The sequence below is a fragment of the Centrocercus urophasianus genome, unplaced genomic scaffold (assembly GCF_019232065.1).
Source record: "Centrocercus urophasianus isolate 14NV4802_14NV808 unplaced genomic scaffold, USGS_Curo_1.0 seq_11, whole genome shotgun sequence".
NCBI classification, from domain to species: Eukaryota; Metazoa; Chordata; class Aves; order Galliformes; family Phasianidae; genus Centrocercus; species Centrocercus urophasianus.
The window spans coordinates 76330081-76357506 of NW_024884253.1; the positions used below are offsets into that span (position 1 = coordinate 76330081).

The 27426-nt window shown below is 39.7% G+C and overlaps 2 protein-coding genes across 4 annotated transcripts in view; one reads left to right on the top strand and one right to left on the bottom strand.

Annotated features, from left to right (window-relative positions):
• The window catches only part of DROSHA (drosha ribonuclease III), a 67389-nt gene extending 52872 nt beyond the window's left edge, over window positions 1-14517 (bottom strand). The window contains exons 1-8 of one of the 2 annotated variants that reach the window (XM_042839913.1): window positions 14489-14517; window positions 13097-13244; window positions 11463-12326; window positions 9469-9561; window positions 8045-8276; window positions 7053-7194; window positions 3790-3944; window positions 1191-1271 (exon numbers count right to left, since the gene is read on the bottom strand). In XM_042839913.1, the coding sequence (XP_042695847.1) occupies window positions 1191-1271; window positions 3790-3944; window positions 7053-7194; window positions 8045-8276; window positions 9469-9561; window positions 11463-12319 (1560 nt within the window). In that variant the 5' untranslated portion in view covers window positions 12320-12326; window positions 13097-13244; window positions 14489-14517. The remainder of the gene's footprint in view (window positions 1-1190; window positions 1272-3789; window positions 3945-7052; window positions 7195-8044; window positions 8277-9468; window positions 9562-11462; window positions 12327-13096; window positions 13245-14488) is intronic. The other variant, XM_042839914.1, reaches the window with a different exon arrangement.
• A 63-nt stretch (window positions 14518-14580) lies between these two features.
• CUNH5orf22 (chromosome unknown C5orf22 homolog) lies at window positions 14581-27015 on the top strand. Of its 2 annotated transcripts, none has more exons than XM_042840061.1 (9): window positions 14581-14679; window positions 15487-15632; window positions 16749-16898; window positions 19314-19776; window positions 21442-21504; window positions 22940-23061; window positions 23882-23948; window positions 24392-24531; window positions 25665-27015. In XM_042840061.1, the coding sequence occupies exons 1-9, from the start codon at window positions 14581-14583 to the stop codon at window positions 25795-25797; spliced, it is 1383 nt and encodes a 460-aa protein (XP_042695995.1). In that variant the 3' UTR covers window positions 25798-27015. The 2 variants fall into 2 exon arrangements, with proteins under 2 accessions (XP_042695995.1, XP_042695996.1); XM_042840062.1 differs by lacking the exon at window positions 14581-14679 and adding an exon at window positions 16321-16453 and having other exon boundaries at window positions 15553-15632.
• Window positions 27016-27426: the final 411 nt, after the last annotated feature.

Consider the following 27426-nt stretch of genomic DNA (forward strand, 5'->3'; position numbering starts at 1 on the left):
CACTGCACAATTCTGTGCCATTTGCAGAACTCATCCACAAAACACAGTGGTTACTCTGCTCAGATGCAGGCTATGCTCCTCACCGCTGTGACAAGACAGTTACAAACCACATTGTTTAGAAGCTAGCCAGGATTACCTGAAGGATAGGATAAAAATTAATATATACTAGATTTTCTGAAGCCTCACATTCTTAGTTGGTCTCACTCCTTCATGCAGCAAGTTTTATTTATTAGTTTTCTCATGGTAAAGTTCTCTTCCTCCTTGCTTGCAAGAAAAATACTCAAGACAATGTGGGGAGGAATTGATCCTCAAGTGATTTATGGAGAGCTTCAGACCAAAGCCATTTTTCTGAAATGGAATAATTTATCCCTTGCAACAGTAACATTCACAAACCCTCAACTGCAAAGAAATAAAAGGATATTTCACTAAATGTTTTGGAAGGCATACTGAAAAACTAAATCCTTAAAGGAAATCTACGTAGGTGAAGTGTAAAACTACATGCTACTTTTCTTAAATGTTTACAACCATGCCGCTGTTTTTTTTTGTTTGTTTGTTTGTTTGTTTTCAGTAAAAACCTTGAGGTGGTCTATTTCCAGAAACACAGCCCACAGAGCAAATGAATATTCCTATGGAAAACCACCAGTATTTTGACAACATTTTCCAAGTGAAGGGCACTACCATTACAAATGTTTCAGAAAGCTGATGGGCTCAATTTTTCTCTAATTGAGTACTAATTAAAAACTTAAACTATTTGACATTTTGTAGTGCAGACGTGCTTTCATCACTAAAGCAACACCATCTCCTCAAAAGCCTGCTGCTCCTCCAGAAGCAGATCTACGAATTCATTTATTTTTAAAGTAAAAGAGGGTTCTTTTAACATACTCATCCTCTTGACAACGGGAGATTTTTCCTACATTCTCCTTTTATTTTAAAAACCTACAGCCAAGCACCGATGCGCAAACGTTTTCTGTAGTTCTCACGTGGATTTAATTACCAGTATTCCATTTTTAAATGTGAGGTTACACAACGTGATTCGATTTTGCAGAGAAGCTGTTACTAAGCCCGTAAGCCACGGAAAAAAAAAATAAAAATAAAAATAAAAAACAACAAACAAGCAAAACTTACTAACCCAAGTACAAGTTCACTGCAGAAAGTCTGTATTCAAAACTACAATCCTTAGAACTACTTACCTCTTCACCAGGATAAATGCCATGTCTTATCCCTGTTCGTCGAGCTTTAGCGCTGCACTTGCACAGCGGTCCATCATTCATCTGTCAAAAACAAAATAGGATTCTGTTTTTATTGAAAGACAGTAGGTGATTGTGTCTGGAAAAGTATGTTGGTTTTAATGCCAACAGTGCTGATGCTTCTAAAAGCCTGTCATGCTTAGATTAAGTGGATGCTCTTAAGCCAGTAAAAATGGAAACAGTATAGACTAATGTAAGAAAAACACACAATAGCATTATAACTCCACGACTGTTTCAGAAGCACAAAAATGGGAAAACAGTGTCAGCAGTACTATACAATTCTGCTATCATATGCATTTTTCCATATCATATACACAGAAACAGCACGTCTGCCTAAAGTAAAAATCAGGCCTTAAAAGTGCACATGTAAATACATGCTGAAATCTCTGTGTTCAAACAGTCCCACTCAGTTCACACACTGGAAGCCTGGTCCTGATTAACCCATCTATAACACAGTAAGGCCTTCAAACAAGGTACATAAAGAAGACCATTTGAAAATTTTACGTGGTACTTTAAAGTATCAGGGAAAACTCAAATGCATCCTGTGAACAGATTGGTAAAGAAGAGAAAATGGGAAAACATCCATTTCAGTATTCCACGTGGGTGCATGAAGTACCTATAATTTAAGAGAGCACAAAGTACAAAGCTAGTGTCAGTCTTTTCACCTTTAAGACACTCAATGCAGACTATCAATTGCTGCAATGCACTAAGGCTTTCTGCTCCTAACATCACATCCATTGCTGAAATCCAACAAAACACAGAACCAAGCCAGAGAAATGAGCTAAGTTCTGTACCTCAGGCTTTAATGGAGAATTTGAAAGTTTGAATCCAAGAAGCGAAGAAGATTTTTAGACCTAATATAGGAATGCAGCACAAGAGCCAGCAGAACTTTCCATACCAGTATAAGAAGGCTGAAAATGTAAACCCCAGCAGGACTAAATGTCATCAGACAATAGACAGGATGTGAAGACACTCCAGGAAGTAAGAACCAGCAAACTGCTGCTACTGTAGCCTTTAGACTATTGGGAAAGGAACACAACTTTCAGCTCGCAGTGTTAATTCCCTGAAGGTTCATCTCAGTCTGGTTTCTTCAGACTGGCACAGTAGATGTGTAATGTGTGCAAAGAAACATCAGAAGCAGGGCACCCATTTATTCCTCTGCGAACTTACGCAGTGTTATTAAAGTGACACAATGCATTTTGTTAACTTCCTATATCCCACACTGAAACCACTGAGGAAAGCAGAGGTTTCACGAAACTGATCGATGTTTATAGGTAAATACATACTTGCACACTGGCTTATATAGTCACACAGCAGCTAACTTAAATAACGCAGTCAATAAAGAATCGCTCAGTACTCCTTGAAAAACAAGGGCCTACTAAAGCTATGAAAATAACCATAACTTCTGAAAAAAAACTCCTCCTTCGTTCTTAGAACTGTTCAGCATGAACATTGGCTCTGTTACATTAAATACACAGAATGAGACTGATGGACATGCGAGGTACCCATAACGCCCAGGGCTTGAGAAGCAAGTCAGATACACAGGACCAAATCTCAAGAAAATTTAGGAAGGAAAGTTTCTCAGCAGGAAATTCATAAACCACACATTCCTGGAACTATTCATGCAAGTCATCCTACTTCATGTTATGGGCTAGCACACTACTTTGAAATACGCCCAAGAGCAACACACAGTTTTTTTCCCACTTAAATGCCTAAACAGTTTGCTAATTTTGTTTTCCACATAAATAAAAGCAGATAACTCAGTCAAATTATTATTATTATTTTTTAAACTAGAAGCATAAATATGAGTTGGCAATAGAATATTCAATAGACCTCTGAATTACCACAGAGGCAATAAGCGTTGCAGTATCTCTCAGCATTATGATTTGCTGCATTCTGGACTCATGAATCATACAAAGTGCCAGAAAAACAAATTTACTGGGTTGCCATTTGACAAGGAGTTAGAATAGACCATGAAATATTTAACAAAGAAAGATGAAGATGGCAAATTCGCTAACAAAAACTAGTCTTCTGTGCAATGTATACATTCAAAACAACATTTTGTGAGCTCAGCAATTACATTTAATGAGAACTATAATCTCCACGCAATTACAAAAGAACCATTAGACAAGAAATTAGGAGCATTAACAGCATATTTAAAATATTATTTATCATTACCAGCTGAGAGCTTTTAGGTGAATAATTTGTAATGGAGATAAACATGCTGCCTTCTCTCGATCCCAGAACTCATCTGTGAACCTTTATCTCAGCAATAATAGGCCAGAATTAGCACACTGCTAGCAGTTCAGGTTTTATTAATGCTGTCAGATGTGATTCCAGCCAAATACTCCACAAGAGTCATGATCTGGAACCACACATTTGGAATCAAAAGTTAAGTGTTATGAAGAAGTTGAAATAGAAAAGGGAAAAAGCGGGGAAGTATACTGAAATAGATGTCTCAGCATATCTGAGAACAATGCAGAACTTTAAGTCCACAGGGGAGAAAGACTTTCAGAAACAAAACTTCTTCCTCTCACCATACCTGTCCTGGATCATTGTACCACAGTTCCTCATGAAGACGATCGGGGTGTGCTTTTTTACGCTTAATTTCTGCAATGACATCAAAAACTTCTGAATCCGAACTGCTAGAGCAGCTGCTGTCATCATCAGAGTCGCATTCTGACTCACTGGAGCTCTCTGATATAAGCAGGGAAAATAAAGTTAGTTCAAAAACACTTCCACATATTCTCTTTTCAGAATTCTCTAACAGATCATAGCTCATAGTGGCAGAACAAAAGTCTAAGTAGTGCATGACATTCACCCGAATTAAAAATGCAGTTGCTGTCATTTTCATTAAAAGTGATAGCACATGCTATGGATATTAGAAGACCTACGTCCATGTCATCTGTTCGCAGTTTGGCTGTCCAGTGGTACCACTCATCAGTTGCTGATGAGGAATTTCAGTTAAATGACTTTAAAGTGCTTAATAAAACAAGACTATAGACCAATACAAATATTACTCTAAAGTTAAACAAAAACAGGGCAGCCTGGTCCACTGGTTGGAGACCTTACACATAGCAGGGGGTGGGAAATTAGATGATCATTATGGTCCTTTTCAACCCAGACCATTCTATGATTCTATGAAAAACAAGATATAGAAAAGAGAAATAAGACAAATTCACAAGAATGAGCTAAACAGAACCTCTTGCTTTCTAAGAAAAAAAGAAAACAAAACAGATTGCTTTAAGTGTTCACATTCAGTTTCATTTTACCTACAAAACGCTTCCTGTCTGTAGCAGGACAGGAAGGTCTAGTCACAACTTTCAAAACAGCACGTATGGATACAGCTATTAAAGGATGCATGCTGTTAGTCATTTTTAAAATCAAGTATCTCTAATAAATCAGTTATCACATTAAAAAAAAAAAAACAAAAACAGATGAGAAGTCTCGAAATGATTGAAAAAAGCTGCTGATGAAACCTGAATGAATTCAGTCTTAACTTCCACAGAAGCCCTGTTAAATGAGCTTTCCTCAGTTGTTTGGGATTTTTCGACATTTTCTTTGTATTTACTGAAACAATTCCTCCGATATATCAAAGCAGAGAAAAATGCTGAAGAAAAAAAATCACAGGTCTCACACTTGCTAAAATATCTCCTTTGCACTGCTGTCAAAGTGATGGTACAAAGTAATGGACTTAATCCGAAAACTTAAGGGCCTGAATCTCACACAGATTCTTCCTAACAGCGTTTCAAACAGTTCAAAGTCTGCCCACCAGATGTTCAAGGTAGCAGTTTTGCTGACTACCCCCCCAACACCACGACTTCACCAAGAATATTCTACCATTTCATGGTTGCTCTGCGCAAGACAGCTCCCAACCTCAGTATCTCCCCCCAGTCCTTCCATGTGAACAGCAGGTCTAGTGGGACACCTCCCCAGTAGGCTCTATTAACAGCTGTGTCAGGAAGTTATCTTTCAAACACTGCAGAAACCTCCTGGACTGCTTCTCTGATAAACACTAACAAGCTGTGTAAGTCTAACTTAAAGCGCGAAAACAGTGTGGGACTTGTGAGAGTGAACTGGAGTTCTGAAAGTTCAGTGGAGAATTTTGAATTTCATGTATGAAAATCAGCCCTTCACAATTAAAAATGACCTTGGAGCACATTACTCTCACTAAAATGCACAACTACTGCTAATGAAAGGCACAACAGGGTTATTCACCTAGCTACATAATAAGATAAACTATTAGCCTCAACAGAAGCATGATTGTGAGAGAAGATTGCACAGGCCCAGTGCCACAGGCCCAGGGTACAGTGCAGATGGGGAGCTATGGAAAAAGAAAAACAGCTAACATTGCTCTTGGCCCCATCACTGTTATCCTGGAACAGAGAACCAACACTTTCAGTGAAAGCAAAGCTTAGAGAGGTAAACTGGATGTAGTAGTGTTGCCCCTCAATCGTGTACACGAAAATATATCTGCTAAACGTGCAGTAGACTTTGCTGGTGATTCCTGATTGAATTCACACATGCAAATCTGCTGTTCAGAAGAGTTTTCTCTACACAGCTTAAATAAAATAGAAATCTGTTATTGTTTGGTTTTTGTCCTTTCATCTTTCACTTATCAGTCAGTTACGTGGTGGCAGTTTAAAATGTGCATTATACACACCCATATTTCAACTTAAGAATTTTAGGTATTTGATTGCTAGGATTGCTACACTCAGATCTGAAAGAATATGCAGCTAAACAACCAAATATGAAGTATCACTTAGAAAGCAAGCCCAACAGAATATCTAAGACAGTGTGATATGCTTATGAATTTCTTAAATTACTTTCACGGCCATAGAATCCTAGAATGGCCTGGGTTGAAAAGAACCGTAATGATCATCTAGTTTCAACCCCCCTGCTATGTGCAGGGTCACCAACCAGCAGACCAGGCTGCCCAGAGCCACATCCAGCCTGGCCTTGAATGCCTCCAGGGATGGGGCATCCACAACCTCCTTGGGCAACCCGTTCCAGTGCATCACCACTCTGTGAGTGAAAAAACTTCCCTCTAATATCTAACTTAAACCTCCCTGTTGTTGTTTAAAGCCATTCCCTTTGTCCTATCACCATCTACCCTCATAAAGAGCTGTTAAAAAAAATCATACTATGTAATGCTGAAGGGCTGGAAATACACTAACAACTAAACAATTCCCAGTAAACAGAATCAGAAAAACAGCTTTCAGTGACTTCAAAGTGTTATAAAAAAGTATGCCTTGCTATTTCAACCAGTATTTCCCCCAATAACTCATACAGCTAGCAAATTCATTTCACTGCAGAAGAGCCATATAAGAACCATGATAATGCAGATAAACTCTTTTGAAAATTAACACTTCTGCACAGGATGATAATAAACAGAGTTACACAACAAAAACACAGTGCAGAAGGAAAATAAATACAGTGCCATAACAGGCAGCCATATGAGTTTATCATCCCTGCCCCTGCTTCCTTTTTATAAATACAGAGAGTGCAAGCTCCTCAAAGCCTCGAGCACTACACTTTGGCTTAGCTGATCATACAAAGGGCACTTCCATGCCGTGGAAGAGACTTCAGCCTAAGGCAGTGCTGGATACTCTCCCTTCCCTTAAGCTTTCTAGATAAAGCATGTAGCTCTACTTCAGTCAAAATAAAACTCCACGAACTGCACTAAAAATGATGGATTTAAAAACAGGTATTAGCCCAGTGATATCACCAAAACCACACAACTTCCAAATAACAGGTGATCTATAGGTTGCTGCATTTCAAAGCTTTGCTATCATCTCTGCCTACCAAGATCTTCATCCAGCTTGGTCTTCGGTGGCTCCCATGGCGGCCTGGCTGCTTTGGCTTTTGCCTGTCGTTTTCCTAGCTCCTCCTCAAACTTTTCATACAGATCTCGGAGCTTGCTTGTGCCTACCACAGTAGAGTCCCCCTGTTAATTAAAGAACAGGAAAAAAGCAAAGGCAGTGGTGACACAAGAGGACGTGTATCAATGTTTCAAAGTAAGAAGTGTGGGCAAAAAGACAAATCTCAGTGCTGTAGTTTAAATGAAGTACAGAAATATTTGATAAGGCTTAAGTGTATAACTACATTGCTCCATTAGGTGAATGAGCAGAGAATTTCATTTCTTGGAGAATGATCATCAAACCATTGGCCAAGCCAAGGAGAACTACAGCTAAGCATATTTAATAAAGCTGCATACTAATATCTAACAGCTCAGATTCAGAAGAAACAAAAGACCTTCTGTGCAAACATTTTGCAATTCACAAGAACCATATCATGCCCTAGAAACACAGAACTTAGCCCATTTTGTTGCCTACTTTGAATTAGTGATTTCACCCTCCATTTAATTCTCAAAAAAAAAAAAAAAAAAAAAAAGAAAAAATGAAGATAAACCTCCTCACTCAAACACTACTTCCCCGCCGTGCCAGTAACCACTACTGGCAAAGAAAAAGAAAAAAAATTTCCTCCTTCTGCATAAAAATTTTGTCAGTATTTAAGGGAAGATAGGGCAATTTAGGTAGTTTTGCTCAAAGAGAGCAAAGGGAGACAAAGCCCCTCTTCCATGTACCAATAATCCAAATAAAAAGACATTAAAGAAACTGATGAAAATAGAGAACAGATCTGTAAGGTTTTTTCTTTTGTTGAAGACTGAGATGCTTGGGAGGATTCAACACTGAATGACACAAAACACAATTCTACCAAAGAGTTCACATGAGCCAAGCAATCAAGTAATCAAAAATAGACAGTGTGCAGTAATTTCAGAGATCTCAGGAACGTACCACTTGATCCATAGGGTCATTGGAATAATAGCTTTCCGAATGGGTACAGCGAACCCAGACTGGTTTAAGTAATTCATCATCTTCATCTTCATTTTTTTCAGATGCGTTCTCCTCTGACTCTTTGTCTTTGATACTAGTGTAATTTTTGTCTTTGTTGCCACTCTGGCTCTCAGACCACCTTTCTCTTTCTTCCTCCCATCGGGGCCTTTTCCTTTCTCTGCTTGGAGAGCGGCTTAATAGGAGAAAACAAACAAAACCAATTAGTTTTTTATTATAAAGACAACTAGGTAGCTTCCAATAAGCATACAGTTCTACTAGATGAATTACATCAAAGTCTAATCGCCTTTTCCAGCTTTTAACTTTCCACTGTAATAAATACTTTGAAGTTTAGATGTACTACAAATGGAGTTAAAATTACAAGTGCTTTCATATTCTGAAACCTTATTCAAGAATTAAAACAGAAAAAAAAATGTTAGTTTAGATTAAAAGCTTTACTTAAATTTGAGAAGAGCTTTTTAATTTTTCCCCAAAATTTGAAGTCCATCTGCAATTCTATAATGCGATGGAAAGCACAGCAATGATAGTGGAGTAGCAAAGTCCTAGGATGCAGTAAGTGAGGATATGCTCAATGCAGCAGCTGTGGGCACAGAAACAAAGAAAAAAAATCTGCTTACCCTTAGAAAGCCTCAGGTAGGCAGGGATCTCCAGCAAGATAGCCTTGCCTCCACTGTCAACCCTTGAATGGGATTTGGGAAGGGGTGGATCCTGGCTCCACCCTTCCAGTCCTTCAGCTGCATTGCAAGCACCTGAGCTCCCCTGGATTCGCCTGCCTTCCCACCAGTTGCTCAATCAATGGTTCAAGCCCTGACTTAGCACTTCTATTATACCATCAACTAAAACTTAGAGTGCTATTAAGTTTAAATATATAGCCTGCAGACTATTTGTATAAGAAAATATCTAAGTTTTTACTGGATTATATAGAAAGCAAACTGCTTGTGTAACTCTAATTCTTGCAGTTTGATCAACACCAGTTGCGATTTTTTCTTTTCTTTTTTAAACTTCTCTGTCTACAAAGCCCATAATGTCGCAGTGAATTCAACTTGCCAAGATTTAAAAGGAAAGGAGCATCAACACAAGAAAAGCTCCTAAATCATGATCTAAAAATTAAATGACTCTAAGAAAACTTGGTACTTTACATATACTTGGAGCAGATGTAAAAGAGAGTATGGTATGCAGCAGAGTACCCAGAGACTGATCCTGCTTCTAATTCTACAAGGCCTTTATATAAGCACGACATTTGTAAATTTGTGAAGAATGGTTATAAATCTAAGATTCATCTCTGAGTTTCAAACCAGGTATGTATGCACATATTCGCACTTTCAGAGCCTCATAAAAACAAGGGAAACCAAACGTGTCCTCCTTACCTTCCTGTTCTTTTATAATCTTTTTTGTAGGACCTGTCTGGTGATGGTGATCTTCTGCTGTCACGGTGCCTATGCCTCTCCCTCTCACGCTCCCTTGAAGAATTCAAAAACAAATTAAATGAGAAATCTGGCACTTTCATATGTTGCACGCCTGAAAGGGATATAGAAGCAAACTGAAATCATGTTATTCTGAATGACATGACAGTTAATAAAGTCATCCATATCAACAATACTTAAATTCAAACAACACAGAGGTATCTTTGAGACATTCACCACAGCACTTATTGTCATTCTTCCTGTTCTTCGGTGACAAACAGAGAAGGGTAAGATTATTACACCTTTAACCACTCTTCATGCCTCAAGGCATGGAACAATATCCTATTCCACACACAACTTTGGAAGTACAGCAGTAACTCAAGTATTTCAGGCAAGCCCTTTACTCCTGACAGACACACACACACATACAAAAAAAAAGGTCTGTATCACAACAAAACCATGACTCTCACCTACAAGACTCAGCTTGCACATAACACAGTGAACTGGGGTTGGAGCTTCAGGATCCTTGGGGTCCCTCCAAACCCAAGCCGTTCTGTGATTCTCTGAAGTTTAGCAGGAATTACTGGGTACGTTAAGTGTCGGAGATATCACACTCTGGCACGTTTCCAGACTAACAGCTGACAATTTGTTATTCTACAATCATATGTGTAACTGTCACACTTCCTAGTAAAAGAGTCTGCTGATATACAAGGGATCATACATACATACGTCAGGTAGTTCCGTGGGCTGTTGCAATGATGCATCGTTTATGAATATATGCATGTTTCCATATGCATATGCATGAAATAACATGCAATTTTACAAAGCACAGAGTTCATATAATTTATCTATTGGTCTTCTCTACACCCGCTCATTCTTGCTCAAGTGTAGGTATACTGTATATCCTACTGCCCTCTGATTTGCTTGAGAGATTGATGCTGTGCAAAAAGAAAAACCAAGGCAGGGAAAGAACTGCCTTTACAATAAACAGATACATTGTAGGTTAGATCTAGAAACTGTGGTCTCCAATAAATACCAGGCCAATCTCTGAGAAGGAAGCTGCTGGAAATACATACTTTCAAAACTTAAAACTGAATTTTTCAATCCAAACTGTAAACTGTGAAATTATGTGGCAAACATCTGGGTATCTGGGTCATCCATAAAGCACTGAAAATTCCACATGCTTATCATACAAAAAAGTCTTAGGGAAAATCCTTTTGTTTTTTTTTTTTTTTTTGGAAATCAGATTAAGATCAACCAAATCGAACTACACTTAGTACATGCGCGTGCTTTTTTCTGTCTGTTTGTTGTTGCTGTCTTTGTGTTTCTAATACAGGTGTTGTAAAATTTCTGCATTTCAAAATCCAAGTAGTTTCATTATGACAGACACTAAGTATAAATTCATATTACACTTGAAAACACCAGGTCTTCCAAAATTAGAAGCATGTGATCCAGCTGCCCCGATAAACTCTACTTGCAAAGTATCTCTGTGAACTCTCACACAGATCATAGACAAAAAGAGCAAACAAATTGATGGTTTGCTCTAGAATACCACACAGCAAACTGTGCAAGGTCAGCTCATAGCTCTCAGTCTGATTCTATCTGTAAAGCAGAGGGACAGAAACTTCAAAACACATCCCAAAATGAGCACTCCGCACTCATCTACCTGAATCAAGCCACATAAACATAAACTTCTAGGTAAATCCCAATAAGGTCAGAGTACTGCTCAGCAACCCACTCTGTTTTCAAGGATAAGGGGCCAAGTGTGCCAGTCTGCAAAGGTGAAGCAGAAAGAACATATCTGAAACACAGCACAAGAGCAGCTCCTTCCACCAGAGCCGAGCACTGGCTATGTCCCACAGTGGAACGGAAAGCAAGGGGGAGCGAAAAACACAGATTCATAGACCACAGAACAACCACCACACCTCTCCCACTGCAAGCAGAAAGTATCTCTCTACCTGCTACGCTCATAACTTCTATGATGAGGTGACATTCTTCCTCTGTCATACTCTGTCCGGTGCCGACTGCTTTCCTGCCTCCTCCTGTCAGGACTGCGGCCTCGATCCCGACGATCCCCGTGGTTATTGGACCGATGCCTGTCACCGTGGATGTGACTGTGCTCACGATGCCGGTGCTCGTCGTAGTGCTTGCTCCTCTCCGGAGATCGTCGATCACTTTGTGATTTTTCTCCCTGGTACTGACCCGTGTGCCGAAAATGGCTGCTGCTGCTGCTGCTGCTGCTACTGGTAGTGCTGCTCTGAAAGGAGCCAGAGCTGTGCTGATAGCTATTGAAGTTAGGTGGTGGGAATGACTGTTGGGAATACCCTGTGGAATACACAGGTTGGTAGTTGACTTGCTGTGGTATGACTGGTGGTGGGGGAGGATGGGGTACTGCGGGAGGAGGCATCATGTATGGAAAGGTGCTCTGTCCAGTAGGAGTTGCTGGTACAGGAGCACTGCTAGGGGCTGGCACTGGTGGAGGAGCGGGAGGGAAGCATGGAGGCACTGGGAAGCTCTGCCTCATCTGATGGTTTGGAAATGGTGGCCTCATGGGACATTGGTTAATGGGATTTTGTGTGGAAGGGGGAACCGGTGGGGGATATGGAACAAAGTCTGGCCTGGGAGGCATGTAACTGGTGGCTGAAGGGTTTGAATAGGTAGCTGAAGGTGCAGCTTGTTGGTCATACTGGTACTGTACAGAGGGCTGTTGGGGGTGAAGCTGCCGCAGGTTCTGAGGACGATAAGTCTGTGCTGAAGTTCTTGCTCCTGGTCCCCCCTGCCCACGGGGACATCCTCGTCCAGAATGAAAAGACATGGTTCACCTTTAATGAGGAAAATATAAAAGTTAATTGTACAAACCTTTGTAGAAGGCCCTCAGTATATTTGCAAGAACTATTTATATTTGCAAGAACTATTCCTGAAATAGCGAAATTAGTTTCTGTCATTTCCTTTAATAGAAGCAGAAGATGGCAGTCTTTCAGTGGAAGCTGTAACTTTTCAGAGCTCTAGTACAGGTCATTATGGCCCTCTGATTTCTTTAAGTCTTTAATCCACTACAGTAGTTTACCAATAGTCTTTAATCCAGCACTCCAACTGGACATGGTCTCTGACTTAGGACAAAGTTAATTTTAACAGGTGACTGCAAGGACAGGCTATGGTTGCTAGCAACTCCACTAGTATATACCAGATACATCAGTATAAAGACTTCAGATACCCTGTATCACCATAAAAACCAATCATGTTAGCATCTTCAACAGTCACCCAGGTCCTAAAATGAGGAGATCTTTCTAGCACACCATTCTAGAGTTCAGGTAGGAAGACTTTTCTGACACCTCATCACAAGTCACCTGGTCCTACAAATCATACACATTTTAAATAAGCTAAGCAGCAACTAACATTCATGATTTTCACCCCAGTTTATCACAGGGACAAATTCAACAGATGTTTTGCAATACTTTAAGTTAGGCAAAGGTCTTTTTGTAAGATGAGAATCTAACAGTCACAAAAAAAATTTCAGTGTAGGCTGCATTGTTACTCTAATGTAATTGAAATAAACAGTTCCAAAAGTTCGAAAATTGAATTCTTATCTTACCAGTAATTGCCACTGCTTCAAGTAGGCTGAAGTTGTGTTCGAAACTATGCACATATGTAATGCACTGTATTAACTGACAAATGAAAACTACTTTGCTTCATAAAAGTTAAAGTTCATTCTTTAATTAAAATTCCTAATTAATTAAAACCTGCAGAGGAAAAAAAAAGAAGAAAGTAAAATAAAGTTTAAAAAAAAAAAACACAAAAAAAAACCACTCATAGAATCACGTAATTGCTCAGGTTGGAATAGACCTTAAAGTCTTCAAGTCCAACCACAACCTAATCAAACTACCCTAACAACCCTCCATTAAATCATGCCTATGAGCAGATGTCATGATGTTTTCCTTGAAATGGAGAGAAAAGTTAAACAGTTAAGTAGTCACATAAGTCAAGCCTTGTTTTCATAAAAGATCACAGAACGGCTTGGGTTGGAAGCATCCTCAAAGACTGCCTAGTTCCAACCCCTCTACTATGGACAGGGCTGCCAATACCAGCCAGGCTGCCCAGGACCCCGTCCAACCCGGTTTGAACATCTCCAAACATGAGACACCCACAGCTTCTCTGGGCAGCTGTGGCAGTGCCTCACTGCCCTAGGAGTGAAGCATTTCCTCCCTAAGACCCAACATAAATCTTCTCTCTTTAGGTTTAAAGCCTTTCCCCCTTGGCCTATCAATTGGTCCTGGTGATGGGATTTGTTCCCTTTTCAAAGGGAACAGAGGCCAAGGGAAAGCTGAATTTCTAGGAAGCAGCAGCCACAGTGGTAAATCTATTTTTCCCTTCCAGACAGCAGTGCCTCTCCAGCATCCTTGCTTCTATAAAGGCTCTCAAGAAAACTAACAGTTCATAGAATCATAGAATGGTCTGGGTTGACCCCGCTGCTATGTGCAGGGTCACCAACCAGCAGACCAGGCTGCCCAGAGCCACATCCAGCCTGGCCTTGAATGCCTCCAGGGATGGGGCATCCACAACCTCCTTGGGCAACCTGTTCCAGTGCATCACCACCCTCTGAGTGAAAAACTTCCTCCTAATATCTAACCCAAACCTCCCCGTGTCAATTTAAAACCATTCCCCTTCGTCCTATCACTATTGACCCTTGTAAAACAGCCATTCCCAGCCCTCTTTATACTCTCCCTTCAAATACTGGAAGGCCATAACGAGGTTTCCCCGGACAGCCAGAGAACCATTTTGGCTCCAGTACTTCCATAGCTGCTAAATACCCAGAATAACAGATAGAGCCCCTTTCCTCCTACCACACAGAGCACCAAAGCACAGCCTTCCCCTCCTCCAGGCCCACAGACAGCAGGGCAGCTCAACACCCGAACTCGGACCACAGCCCGCTGTCCAAGCTCTCTGCCCACCCTCAGACCCCCGGCACGCAACCCATCCCACCTACCGCCGCACGGCCGCGGCCAGTCCTGCCCGCTGCTCCGGAAGAGGAAAGCGCAGGGCGGGCGCAATGCCGCAGGAAGCACCGCCCCGCCCGCCATGAGCGGCGCTGCGGCTGCATGCGGGCCCCGGCCCAGCGGCGGGGGGCTGCGGTCGTACCGTGCGCTGCCGGTGTGGGTGGTGGAGGACCACCAGGACGTGAGTGGCGGCGTCAGGCAGAGCGCCGGGCTTGCGGGGGGAGGTGGCGATGGTGCAGTCAGCTCGCGTTCTGTTTTCGTCTGGAGATATGTGGAGACAGCGTGTCGTTTTCTTAGCCAGCCTTTTTGTGGCTTTGTTCTGGCGGCCGGGAAAGTCGTTGCCCTTGAACAGAGGGAAGCTCCACTGGCTGCAGCTCTTGAGTGGAGACCTCCAGCAAAGGATGAGGTTGGGCAGTGGGAAAAGCACGTCCAAGTCAAGTCGTGTGGGCATCAGGAGTTAAACCTCTTCTTTGAAGGTGGATAGGTTAAATTATCTGTTGTTCAGTTTTCTTCTCTCACAGGGCAGTGAGGTGCTGGCATAGCTGCCCGGAGAAGCTGTGGTGCCCCATCCCTGCCAGTGCTCAAGGTTGGATGGGGCCCAGAGCAACTGAGCTGGTGCTGGCAGCCCTGACCACAGCACAGGCTTGTGGCTGGGACCATTCCAACTCAACCCGTTCAATGACTATGATAAAACCCAACAACAGCAAGCGTCTAGTCATGGAGCTGATCAGTGAGAAGAGTTGCTGCAAACACAGTGCCTTATAAAGAAGGAAAGGAAGTAGAAGCATAATCTGACAGCTTCACGTGTGTAGAGCTCCAGGGCTCAATGATTGTGCCTCGTGAACTAAAATTGCTTCCTCTCTGTATTGTTTGCTGTCTCCTTTCTCTTTCAACATATAACCCAAATTCTAAGGGAGTGTGAGTGGGACTGGTGTTTCTGCTCTTATACCTGTCTCATTGGTTACAGTGGAAATATGTGCTCTTTTAGGTGCTGCCTTTCATCTATCGTGCGATTGGTTCAAAGCATCTGCCTGCCAGTAACATCAGCTTTGTTCACCTTGATTCCCACCCAGACCTCCTTATCCCTGTGAATATGCCTGCAGATACCGTGTTTGACAAAGAAGCACTTTTTAAGTAAGTCTCTTGTACTGCATCAGAATACATTGTCCACTTCTGGCTATACTTGCTTTATGTTGAATATTGATACAACTGCATATGAAATATGAGCAACAGATGTGTAAATCAGCCGCATGTTGTATTTTTTTTATTTTCTGTTCAAAACTTCATAGCTGTGGATAGAAGAAGAAGTTACGTTTCTTTTTTGAATGTGGTCAAATGTTTATGTTGCATATTAGGAAGATGTTAAAACTTAATTAATTTACTTTTAGTTCACATTATCAGACTGGGCAGTTCCTCTGAGTGGCAGGACAGCACTCCAAATGGATGCTTTTCAGTGAACTGCAGGTTTTAGAACAGCTTTTCTCTCTTAATGGTGACAAATTGACTGAGATTAAAATAACATTTCTTTTGCTGACCTGGTGCATCTGTGAAGTTGAATATGATAATTAAGACCAATGTTTATCCCGATCTGCTCAAGTGGGGAACAGGGGTGATCTGTTTTTGTCTATTGTTTCCTATTTAAAAATATTGATTGTTCCTGTGTTACACTCGTACACAGCAGTGAGAAGAGGAGATAATCAATATATTAGCAATTGTGTCACCCTGCCCATGGTCCATATTTAGTTTTCTTTGCTGATGAACGAGAAGCCTTGTGGACTATACATGAAAAAATAGGATGATAAGAACAGATGCTATTCTGTAGGTGCTGATTGGCTCACATTCACCACTGAGGTTATATTTGAAGTCTGCTTAGAGCAACACGCCATAAGATACTCCCTTGGGGTCAATTATGTGGAATGGAGTTCATGATGCACCTTGCAGTTCTACTCTGTCAGGTATATTCAGAGAGAAAGACAAGAAGTCCATGTAGTTAATAAAGAACCATGCTAAGAGTGAAGCTGACTGCACTTCATAATCCAATTGATTAGTATTTTTTAATTTTTTTCATATACATTTTTGGTTCTTCTTACAAATCAAGATTTCAATCTTTTCTCTTTTCTTTGGTGGTATGACCTGTACACAGAATGTTAACTTCGGATGATTTGCATGGGGGTGTTTGTGCTGTTCTTGACAATGTTTTACTTGCTGGTAAAGTAAGTGTTATTGCCAGTCTTTCTCTCATCATTACAGTGAGCTAAGTATTGAGAACTGGATTATGCCTGCTGTTTATGCTGGCCATATTTCTCAAGTGGTGTGGCTTCACCCACCGTGGGCTCAGCAAATCTCAGAGGGAGAACACAATTTTTTAGTTGGGAAAGACATATCAACAACTACAATCAGGTAAATTGTTTGTTATCCAGTTCTGGGAACATAAAAGCTATGTGCCATGTATTTTGTATTCTCGAATTAATATAGTGATACATCTTCTTTTCTCAATGAAAATTCAGTTTGTATTTGTTAATGTTTTGGGGTGTCATGTGATTGTTTGTTTTAAGAGGTACAGCTTAAGTTGTGCCTTAATCTCTTTTTTTTTTAAAAAAAAAAAAAAAAATGGTAATTCAAGTTATTTACACTTCTTTGCATTCAGCCAAGTTTTCAATTAATTCTCTTTGATAAAATGAAAATCTTAGAAAAAAGTTTTGGTTTTTTTTTTTGGAGGATTGGGCACTTAGATTCTCCTCAGATGTCCCTTATCAAGATGAAACAAGCCCACTTGTTCAACTTCCCCTTGTCATATGCTCCATCCAGCCCTCTAACTTCCTTAGCCATTCTCTGTTAGATCCTCTCAGTTTGTTGACATCTCACATGTTCTAGGGGTCCAGACCTTGGCGGAATATGTCCAATGAGACCTCAGTGGTGCTAAATACAAGATGAAATCTCTCTTTTCGTTATGGGTTTGCTAGTACATGAAATTTTGCAATTAGTCTTTATCATTGTAGGCTTGTATGGATTGGTTGCACTCACTTTGCTTTATACTTCGACTGACCATTCCTCTTCTGTAGCATCCTGCTGGTGTGTGCCAAGCTGGTACTGCTGCATGATGTTATTCTGTCCCAAATGCAAGACCTTTTCTTTATGTTAGTTCAATGTAATGAGATTCCTGTAGGCTATTTCTCTGGGTTGCCTTAGGCCCCTCAGGATGCCAACACTGGGTAACTGAACTTCAGGTTTCTGCTGTATCTGAAATTATTTGAATGTGGCAGATGGATGGTGATACCCTGTAATTGATAGGGGCCTTAACACAAGTGCATAGAAGTTCACATTTCCTCTCAACGTTATTTCTTTAATCTGAATTGAAGGTTTTGCACTTGGGCCAGAGGAATCCCTAGCATTCATACAGACTGGAAGGAGTAGTCCTTGGGAGCAGCCCTGCAGAGAAGGACCTGGGGGTCTTGATGAATGAAAAGCTTAACGTGAGCCCGCAGTGTGCTCTTGCAGCTCAGAAAGCAAATGGTATCCTGGGCTGCATCAGAAGAGTGGGGTGGTCAGCAGGGACAGGGAGGTGATTGTCCCCCTCTACTCTGCTCTTGTGAGGCCCCATCTGGAGTACTGTGTCCAGGTCTGGAGCCCCCAGTACAAAAAAGACAGGGAGCTGTTGGAGAGGGTCCAGAGGAGAGCCACAAAGATGATCAGGGGACTGGAGCACCTCCCCTACAACGGCAGGCTGAGGGAGCTGGGCTTGTTCAGCCTGGAGAAAAGAAGGCTGCAGGGTGACCTCATTGCAGCATTTCAGTACCTAAAGGGAGCCTACAAAGAGGAGGGGAATCAACTCTTTGAAAGGGTTGATAACTGCAGGACAAGGGGAAACGGTTTTCAGTTGAGGGAGGGAAGATTTAGATTGGATGTCAGGGGGAAGTTCTTTACAGAGAGAGTGGTGAGGTGCTGGAACAGGCTGCCCAGAGAGGTTGTGGATGCCCCATCCCTAGAGGTGTTCAAGGCCAGATTGGATGGGGCCCTGGGCAGCCTGGTCTAGATTTAAATGGGGAGGTTGGTGGCCCTGCATGTGGCAGGGGGTTGGAGATTCATGATCCTTGAGGTCCCTTCCAACTCTGGCCATTCCGTGATTCTGTGAATTTATGGCATGTAAGGCTTAATGTGTTGAAATATGGCTTGAAAACAGTATTTTTTTTTTTTTGCTATAAGTGAACTCTAGGTTTTGGGTTGTTTTTGTTGTTGTTTCAGTTTATAAATTAAGTGGATTCTGTGGATATGTAGCTATTCATCCTTGTTACCTGCTCTCCTCACACTTAGAATAAGGGTTCATATTTCAGGGTAAAAAGCAGTTAAATGCTGTGTATTAATCCGTGTTTTATTGACATCTGTGGGTTCCAGAGCACTTCTCAAATGCAACCGTAACGATTTTCCTCACAAAGAAAAAAGTGATTGAAGGCAAAATATCCAGTGCTTTGCATTATTATCCCATAAAACTGATTGTGTCTTGTCAAATTCTTGATGTAAGATACAATTCATTGGCACGTTAATCTTAGTAGAGCATAACATAGATCTTTCTTACCCACTAAAAACTTACAGGACTACTATCAAAATTCCAGAATGAATTTTAATACATTGATTTAGCATTGAAGAGATAGAAAAAAAATCCCATTTAAACACTTGCAGATTAAAGTAAATAATTTTGTATACACAGTTTTATTGCTTTTGCTACCTATCAAACGTGAATTTATTTTTCTTTTGGCGACTTATTTGCAAAGCTTTTTACAAAGACGTGTATTAACTGTGAGTTATTGTCTATTGTAGGGTTACAGGTACAGATCATTACTTTTTAAGTGATGGTCTTTATGTCCCCGCTGATCAGCTAGAAAATCCAAAGCCTTTAAATTTACATGTCGTCCTCATTAATCCTACTGAAGCATCAAACAGCCAGGAAGAAAATGACAAAGTAGCATCCGCTAAGAGACTGAAGCTAAATACAGATGACACAGCAAGCACTGCTGCTACCTCTTCATCAGTGGCTCCTGGTGACCACGATAACAACTTCTCAAGTGTGAAGGACAAGGAAGTACAACATGCAGGTGCCCTGAACAGAGCAAAAACGTTGCCAGAATGCTCAGCTTCAAGCTCCCTAAGAAACAATGAATGTCCAGTAAGGGAGGTTGCTAAAGATATCTCCCAAGTTCTTCAGAATGGGGATGCATTTGTTTTAGACATTGACTTAGATTTTTTTTCAGTTAAGAATCCATTTAAAGAAATGTACACAAAGGTAAGTATGGCAGTGGAGACTTCCCTTACCATTCATAGAAGAGTACTCATCTTTCTAGCACTTGATGTCTATGGAGGAACTCTCTTCTAAGATAAATTAGTGGATCAGCTGGTCATAACTAATGAATCATACTAATATTTGAGAGGGAGACAGTAGAAAGGGAGCATATACTCCAAAGCAAAGCAACCTAGCAGGACTAGGTCCTTACATTTGAAATGGATATTCAGTGCACATTCAAGCTTAGAGATACATGGCATACCCCTGTGTGTTGTATAGAACATAAAAGCCATGCTTGGTTTTCTACAGGTAATGTTCCAAATACTTGCATCAGGATTAATCGGGGAGAGGTGAGAGATTGTACTCTTCACCCTTTCCCATAACATGTTTTTAGAAGGCCACAATGGTATCAGAGGCTGACTGTCCAAAGGATATCACGGTGCTGATTATTCAAAGAGTGGTGACTCCTCTCGACCAGAGACTGTACATCATTTGCTTTGACTGGGCTAATGAACAAGCAGCTTTTGTCTCTGGTGCCGTGGCTCTGAGCTCAAAACTATGCCTTATGTTCAGTTTATAACTTGACTGTACACAAAAGATACCTGTCTTGTACAGTGTTATAAATATGTAGATTCTCAGAGTTGCTGAGCAGTTAGGAAGCTTTCTTGATGTGAACATGATTTTTAGGAACTAGCTAATCTGCCCTGAAGATAACATGTAACACTAAATGCAAATTCTTTTTTAAAGATTTACAATTTACAAATTCTTCTGCAATATCACAACTGTTTGTGGTGGCTGAGCTTTTCTTTAATGGTACTTTAATCTCAGCCTATGCTGGGGAACATCTGACATCTCTGAGCTTCAGCTAGAATACCACACCACTTCCTTGTTCACTGTGTAGAAATAAATACAGCAGTCCTCATCTCTGTTAGCTTCTGACATTGAGTCTTTACTCATGTTACCATCAGACTATCAGCAACACTAATGATTTAGGATTTAGAATCACAAAGGAAGCATAAAGCAAAGCAGAAGCACCATGGGGATCTTGTCATATAAGACCCCTCTGAGGCCTTACAAATCGTTCTGCATAAAGCCATAGAAAGATTTTTGTTGGTAGATTTGTTTATTTGGGAGGTGGTTTTTATTTTCTTGTACTGTGCTAAGTTCTAGGAACCACTTTTGGAAGTGGGCTTGCACAGAACTCCAAGTATACCTTTACTGATAAGAATTTAATTTACCATTAACATTTCTTAACTGTGTTCCCTCTATTGTAAAATGCAGTCATTCTATCAGAGCGTGTTGCTCAAGTTCACACTTGGAATATAAGAACCCAAGGAAAAACTAAAAAGCAAATACGGCTTGTGAATTCAGAAGGCTGTTCTCTTTACACACATAAAAAAAAAATCCAAAATATTTTGCTAGGGATGCTTTATATTTCTGTAAAATTCAATGACTTCTTAGTTTGCCCTCGCTTTCCTCTTCTACTCCTGAAGAAGTCTTCTGTTCGTCTTTTCAGTGCTGTTAAATGAATAATAACATTTGTTTATCTGCAGTATTGGAGTAGAGAAATTATTATGTTCAAGTTTGTTCTGATTTTCAAAGGTGCAGTGCTCTGAAGTTTTTGATTTCCACTTGAAGAAACTAATTTTTTTTTCTCCTGTTTCAAAGACAGAATATGAGCTCTTACAGGAGTTGTACAAGTTCAAGAAACCTCACAGAAATGCAACAGAGGTATAATACTTCTTGTGAGATACATGAGGGAATTATTCTTTTGATTTACACAGTAAAAATGACTTAGCATAAAGAAGGAAGGTATGAAAGATGCTTAATGAAGTAGTCTTTAATTAAGCTATGCGGTATGCTGAACACAAATCAGCAGTGTCTTAGTAATTCTTTTGTATTAAACACTGTTTTAATATATGTGTAAATATTTAACACAAATGTAAAAATTAATTATTGCAAACAAATGGTAATTGACAAGGTAGAAATGAAAACATATAATCTACTGTGTTTCTTTGCAAGGTTCAACAGGGTTTTTTGGTGTTCTGTTCCCCCCTCCCTTTTGTGGGTCTGCCTTTCCTTGCCCAGGTTGCTCTTTTATAGACAGAGTTGTGCTAAATGCCTAGTTGGCCTTTTATTTATTTAGTAGTACAATTGGATCTATATTTCTGTGATACTATTACAGTCAGAGAAAATACTGTTGTGTTTTTGTCTTAAGTAGCGTAGGGATTGGCTCTTTAAGGTTGATTACTGGTGCAGCATAGAAAGATGTCATACCCCAGGATCATAAGGTGTACTTCAGGAATGGTTAGCACCCTTAGCTTTTCTTTAAATTTAACATGAAGTTGACATCACTGGCAAAAAGCAGCAGCCTCTAAAGTGAGAACAACTATGTTCTTAATTGTTATATTTATACCAATGTGCTTTTTAATCATTTTCCTTCATATACCACTGCACTGAGCATCTGTTATACCAAATAGGCTAAGCATTGCTTGATATGCTGTGTATCCTGCAATATTTACATGCACAACTGTATGCATGCATGTATGTAACCCTTCTTAATGAAGACAGCCTCTTCATGTGCTCAGAGTGTTTTACAACAGTGCCTAAACTTTTGCTGGATCACAGCTGTAACAACCGTTTTAAATTAATCCCAAATTCTTTCAGGCCTGAAAGAACTTTAAAACCTCAGCTAATTCTTCTAATTCTTTTTTTTTTTTTTTAATTTATTTTATTTAGTAATATTTTTTTAAACCTGAAATTACAAGAGTGTAAAGCTTGCATTCATCTGAGTTTCTGCATGTTCATAATAAATTAATCAAATATGGCAGCATTTCAGTGCTATACAAACAAATCCAGCAATTAATCATATAGTTTTTTTGTTCTCTTTAACGTATTCTGCTAGAACATAGATGTGGTCTTTCATAGGAAAGTCAGAGCAGAAAGAAGTGGTATTTTGTGTTGTTGTTGTTTCAGAAGGTACCTAATTCATTTCTGCAGGCAGTCATTCAGATCATCTTGAAGAGAGATGCCCTGTAGCAAAGAACTAGTTGTTTTCCCATTTTACACGAGATGAACCATTTAAAAGCTTGACTGGTAGTGTAATCCATGATTTAGCTAGGAGAATCATTCTTACCTCTTTTGTTTTTTACACGCATATTTAAAGGAGGATTTGCTGGATTGTGTTGAAAACCGTGTCCATCAGCTAGAAGATCTGGAAGCAGCGTTTGCAGATTTTTGTGACAATGATGATGAAGAGACCTTACAGAAGTGGGCTTCATATCCTGGGTAGGAGATCTCTAAATGGCTTAAACACTCCCGTCGTTGGTTTATTCCTGTAGCCTTTGGAGAAGAATCTTCCTGAACTGATGACACAGTTAGCAGTAAAGTGTTCTTCCTTATTACCATCATATTGGAACCCTTCCTGGTCAGCTTAAGTAAGTTTTGAGATTACGACATTTCAAATAAATAAGCCTCTTGTTGATTCTTTCCTGCTAAAGTCAGCTCTCATGAAGGACCTTTACCATTTCCATACTAGTAGGGGTAGGTTTTGATTTTCCTGTGGAACTCGCTGTTACTATCTTCCTTCCCTTTCTAAGATTCAGCTCTTTACTGCAATAAGAGAAACCACTTACCAGTACCAGTGAGATTTTTCATGCCACCTCTCCTTCCCTGGGAGCCTTTCTGGAGCACGGAAGATGAGGCTCTCATTCCTGACCTGTTGCAGAAGTAGAGCTGCAAAGAGACTTCCAGACTTAACCTACTGAATTGTCTTTGCAGAGTCAGCAGTGCAAACAGAATCATACATCAGTTATTGCCAGACCACGTAACAATGACCAGGAGCATTTCTTACCATAGTACACTACTTTTGAGTTGCAATAGCTTTTCTCTAGGTTGCCATAAAAGAAAGGCAAAGAAGTTGTATGTGGCATAGATAAGAGATTTCTTGAGGAAAATCTGTTAAAACAGCACATGATACTGGTACTCCATTTTTCTCAGGTGCAAGATGACAGAGGAGCAACATGTTAACTTCTATGTTATTTTTTTTAATTTGCACATGTATGTTTCCAACTGCTAACGTGAGTTTTGGTTGTGTTTTTAACTCCAGATTGAAACCACTTGTTCAACTAGTACACAGTTTGAAAAGCAGAATGGAGAGCCCAGACTATGAAATGGTAGGTCACTGGGTAAAGGGGTAGAAAGTAATTAATTTCAAAAGTATAGCTTCCTCAAGCAGGGAAAAGGACATGCTTAATTTTAGATTTGCTTCTTGACTCAAACATTTTAAGTTTTTGTTTGTTTTTTTTTGTTGTTTTTATTCTTATTGCTTAGGCAAGCTTTTTTAAAAGCTTCTGAAATTTTACTCTGCTTGTCTATACTTCTGCAACGTTAATAAGATCTTTCAGGACTCTCATGTCTCAAGCTGTTTCCTGTGAAGTAAGGTTTCACTTCACCAGGGTCTGGTTGTTTTGTTTTTAACTACTAACTGAAGAAAAGCTTCCTGCCTGAAGATGTGAAAGTTACCTGCTGGGCTGGAGTAGTTTAGGGATTTATTACAGAGATAAGCTATATTACCAATTTGTCAACAGAAATGAAAATCTGTTTAATTTGTCTGCAGGTCCATCAGGCTGGTCTGACCTGTGATTATGTTGAACTTCCCCACCATGTTAGCACCAAAGAAGAGATTGAAGGCCTCTTACAGTCCATGAAGATTCTGCTGATAAACATGCCAAAGCCCACGCTTGTGACAGTAGCTCGGTAAGACTATCGGTTCTTTTTTACTCAAAAAAATTCAGGTTGTTCTTGCAAAACTAAATGATTCTATGACTGTGGCATCAGTTAACTTATCTTCTAAAGAAATTCTATATCCAAGGGAAAATATCTTAGCATAGTAAAAATTGGCGTTTGGAAGCATGAATCATTAGACAGTGACAGTACCTGTACTGCTGAGGGAGGGTTCTGTGCCGATGTCCAGTCTTACTGGGCTTCAGAATGTCCAGCACAGATGTCAACAGTAGTGAAGACATGATGATTTAACCTTCATTGTAGGCTATATAGAGGCTTTGTATAGCCTCGTGTGGCGCAGAGGATAGCTGACATTGTGGTTCATATTATCTTCGCTGCTTCTGTTAAGATAGAGCCTGCATGGGCTAAAATATTATGCCTTTCTCACTCTTGGTCTACAATTAATTGCACTTCAGATAAGATTTCTGTTTCTAGTGAAATTTCAGATGGAACTGGGACAAGTTTTCATCTAATAGTCTGAAAGGTGTTTATATTGTAGAAAAATCTAATCGTGTTTTGCATAGAGTAAAATTTGTGCTTCTGGAACTGCAAGGGAATTATTTGGGAGGACAAAACAGAGTTTGAGGCCAGGGTCAGAAATCCAGTCCCGAGAATTTCATTTGAAGACCACAGTGTATCTACTGACAAGTTATGGCAACTTATTCATTTGAAGAACACTTAGTATGCCCTAAAATACAAGCAGCAATGCCAGTATCTGACTTGAAATAATTCTTGTCAAGAACAGTAGTGTGGCTAATACTTAAAATAATAGAAGGCTGTTTTTCCTGTGCCAGCCACAGAGTTGGAAAATTCATTAGGAAATAAAGAAAAATGTATGTAAGTCTTGATAGATCTAAGGTTGTGGAAATGTTAGCTCAGCCTTTTGTTAGCAATACTTGTTAGTGGTAAATGTTATATACCAGGAAATGTGCAGATTTTTCTTTTAGTTTTCCCATTTATTTTAGTTTTCCTATTTTAACTAGCAGCAATTGAATTTTTTTGGTTTTTGCGTGTTTTCCATTTTTTTCTACCGGTGCTTTAAATAATCATTTGCTTGAATGCAAACTAGCACACTCTCTCATTCTTTTTTCAAATCTTTGTTACAGATCAAGTCTGGATGACTATTGCCCTTCAGAGCAGGTTGACATCATTCAAGAGAAGGTTCTCAGTTTACTTGGTTTCGTGTATGGCACTCTGGATGTGCATTTAGATTACTCAAGCAATTCGTCTTCTTTGTGATCTTTCTTCATGCACTGCTTTCTAATGCTGTGGATGAATTTAAATTGTGTATTGGCTGTTATTTCAGCAGGTGGCACTAGAATCCAAGCTTACCAAGAGTTTAAATTACACTGTTTTCCAAACCAGCTGCATCTGAACTATTTCCAATATAGGATTGTTGATGATTCTGTGATTCTTGTTTTTCTGTCTTGCTTATTCTTAACACAGATGCACGAGGAACTATTCTTTGTCCACAGAATGTATTTTTTAACCTAATTTCTTTAAGTATGTTTAGCAAAAGGACATTTTAAAAATAAATTGATTTCTTTTCTGTAGTTAAACGTTTTGATGAAATTCAGCGAGTAACAGATTTCATGATATGATGATAATGAGATAGTTAGAAAAAGTATGGAAAAGAGAAGACAGAAGAAAGGAGTGAGAAGGAGAGAAAGAATCAGTAAAAAAACTGTTACACCGTATGTATCACATAAGTAAAAGCCAACAAACTAAAAGAAGAAAGGTTTTCTCACTTTACCTGATAGAAGTAATGCCTTTTTACTGTTGAACTTAATTTCACCATCTGCTGACTTCTCTGAGAGCACAGAAAGGCCCAGAAAATAAATTAGTATCTACGGAAGAAGATGCGAGGTATATGGAAGATTAAAACATAAGATAAAAGGTCTATTGCACACATCCTTCAGTTATGGAAAACAACTTTTCAATATGATTGCTGCTTCTTGGTAAACTCTCTGATGCCTGTTGGCTTTTTGCAACCCTTGACTGTCTTAACCTGCTCCATTATTGATTAACTAATTCAGTGAATGGCTGAAGCCGGAAGAGAACTCTGGAAGTCGTCTCCTCCAAATACCCTGCCCCACTGAAGCAGGTCACCCAGGAGCTTGTTCAGATTCCTGTTGAAGATCCCTGGAGATCTTTGAAAGGATTAGAGTTATTGGACCTATTGACTAATGCCTGAAATAATACTATCCTGCTGTATTTCTCTGTATTACACTTCTCTGTCCTCAAAGACTGTGTACACCCTTGAAAGTGAGTAAAAAGAGACAGATCCCCACAGGATAATTTAGGTGCCTGATTTGAGTTGAAGAACTTTTCTAATGTGTTTTATTTTCTCTTTTAGTAAAGTGTTAAGGAAGACAGTTCTCCTGTTTTTAGGTTCTTCAGTCGATGGCTAAAATTTCATCGATGGACTCTACTCATAAATAGAAAATATTAAACAGCTTTTGCTTAGTCTGCCTTTGTCACACTGTTAAGTTCCTGACTTCAAGAGTTTGCAGATACAGAGATGATGTGAAAAGGATTGAAAAAAGTTAATGACAAAAGCTAAACTTGGAAAGTAGAGTGAAACAGCAGTTGGAAGCTACCCATCTGCTAATATTCCATATTTTCACTTTTCTTAATTGTTCTCAACAACTGTGAAGTAACAGTAGGAGAAGCAGTGTAAGATAATGCACAGGTATATTAATTTATTTATTAAGGCATAGAAGAATACTGAATTGCAGGCCTGATACACCTAAATAGTTCCATGAAACTTTGATATGCAGTAATTCGTGCTGATGTTATTGCCCTTTCTCCTAAAACACTATAAATAATGTCATTATTGTTAAATAAATCAAAGTGGTTACAATATCT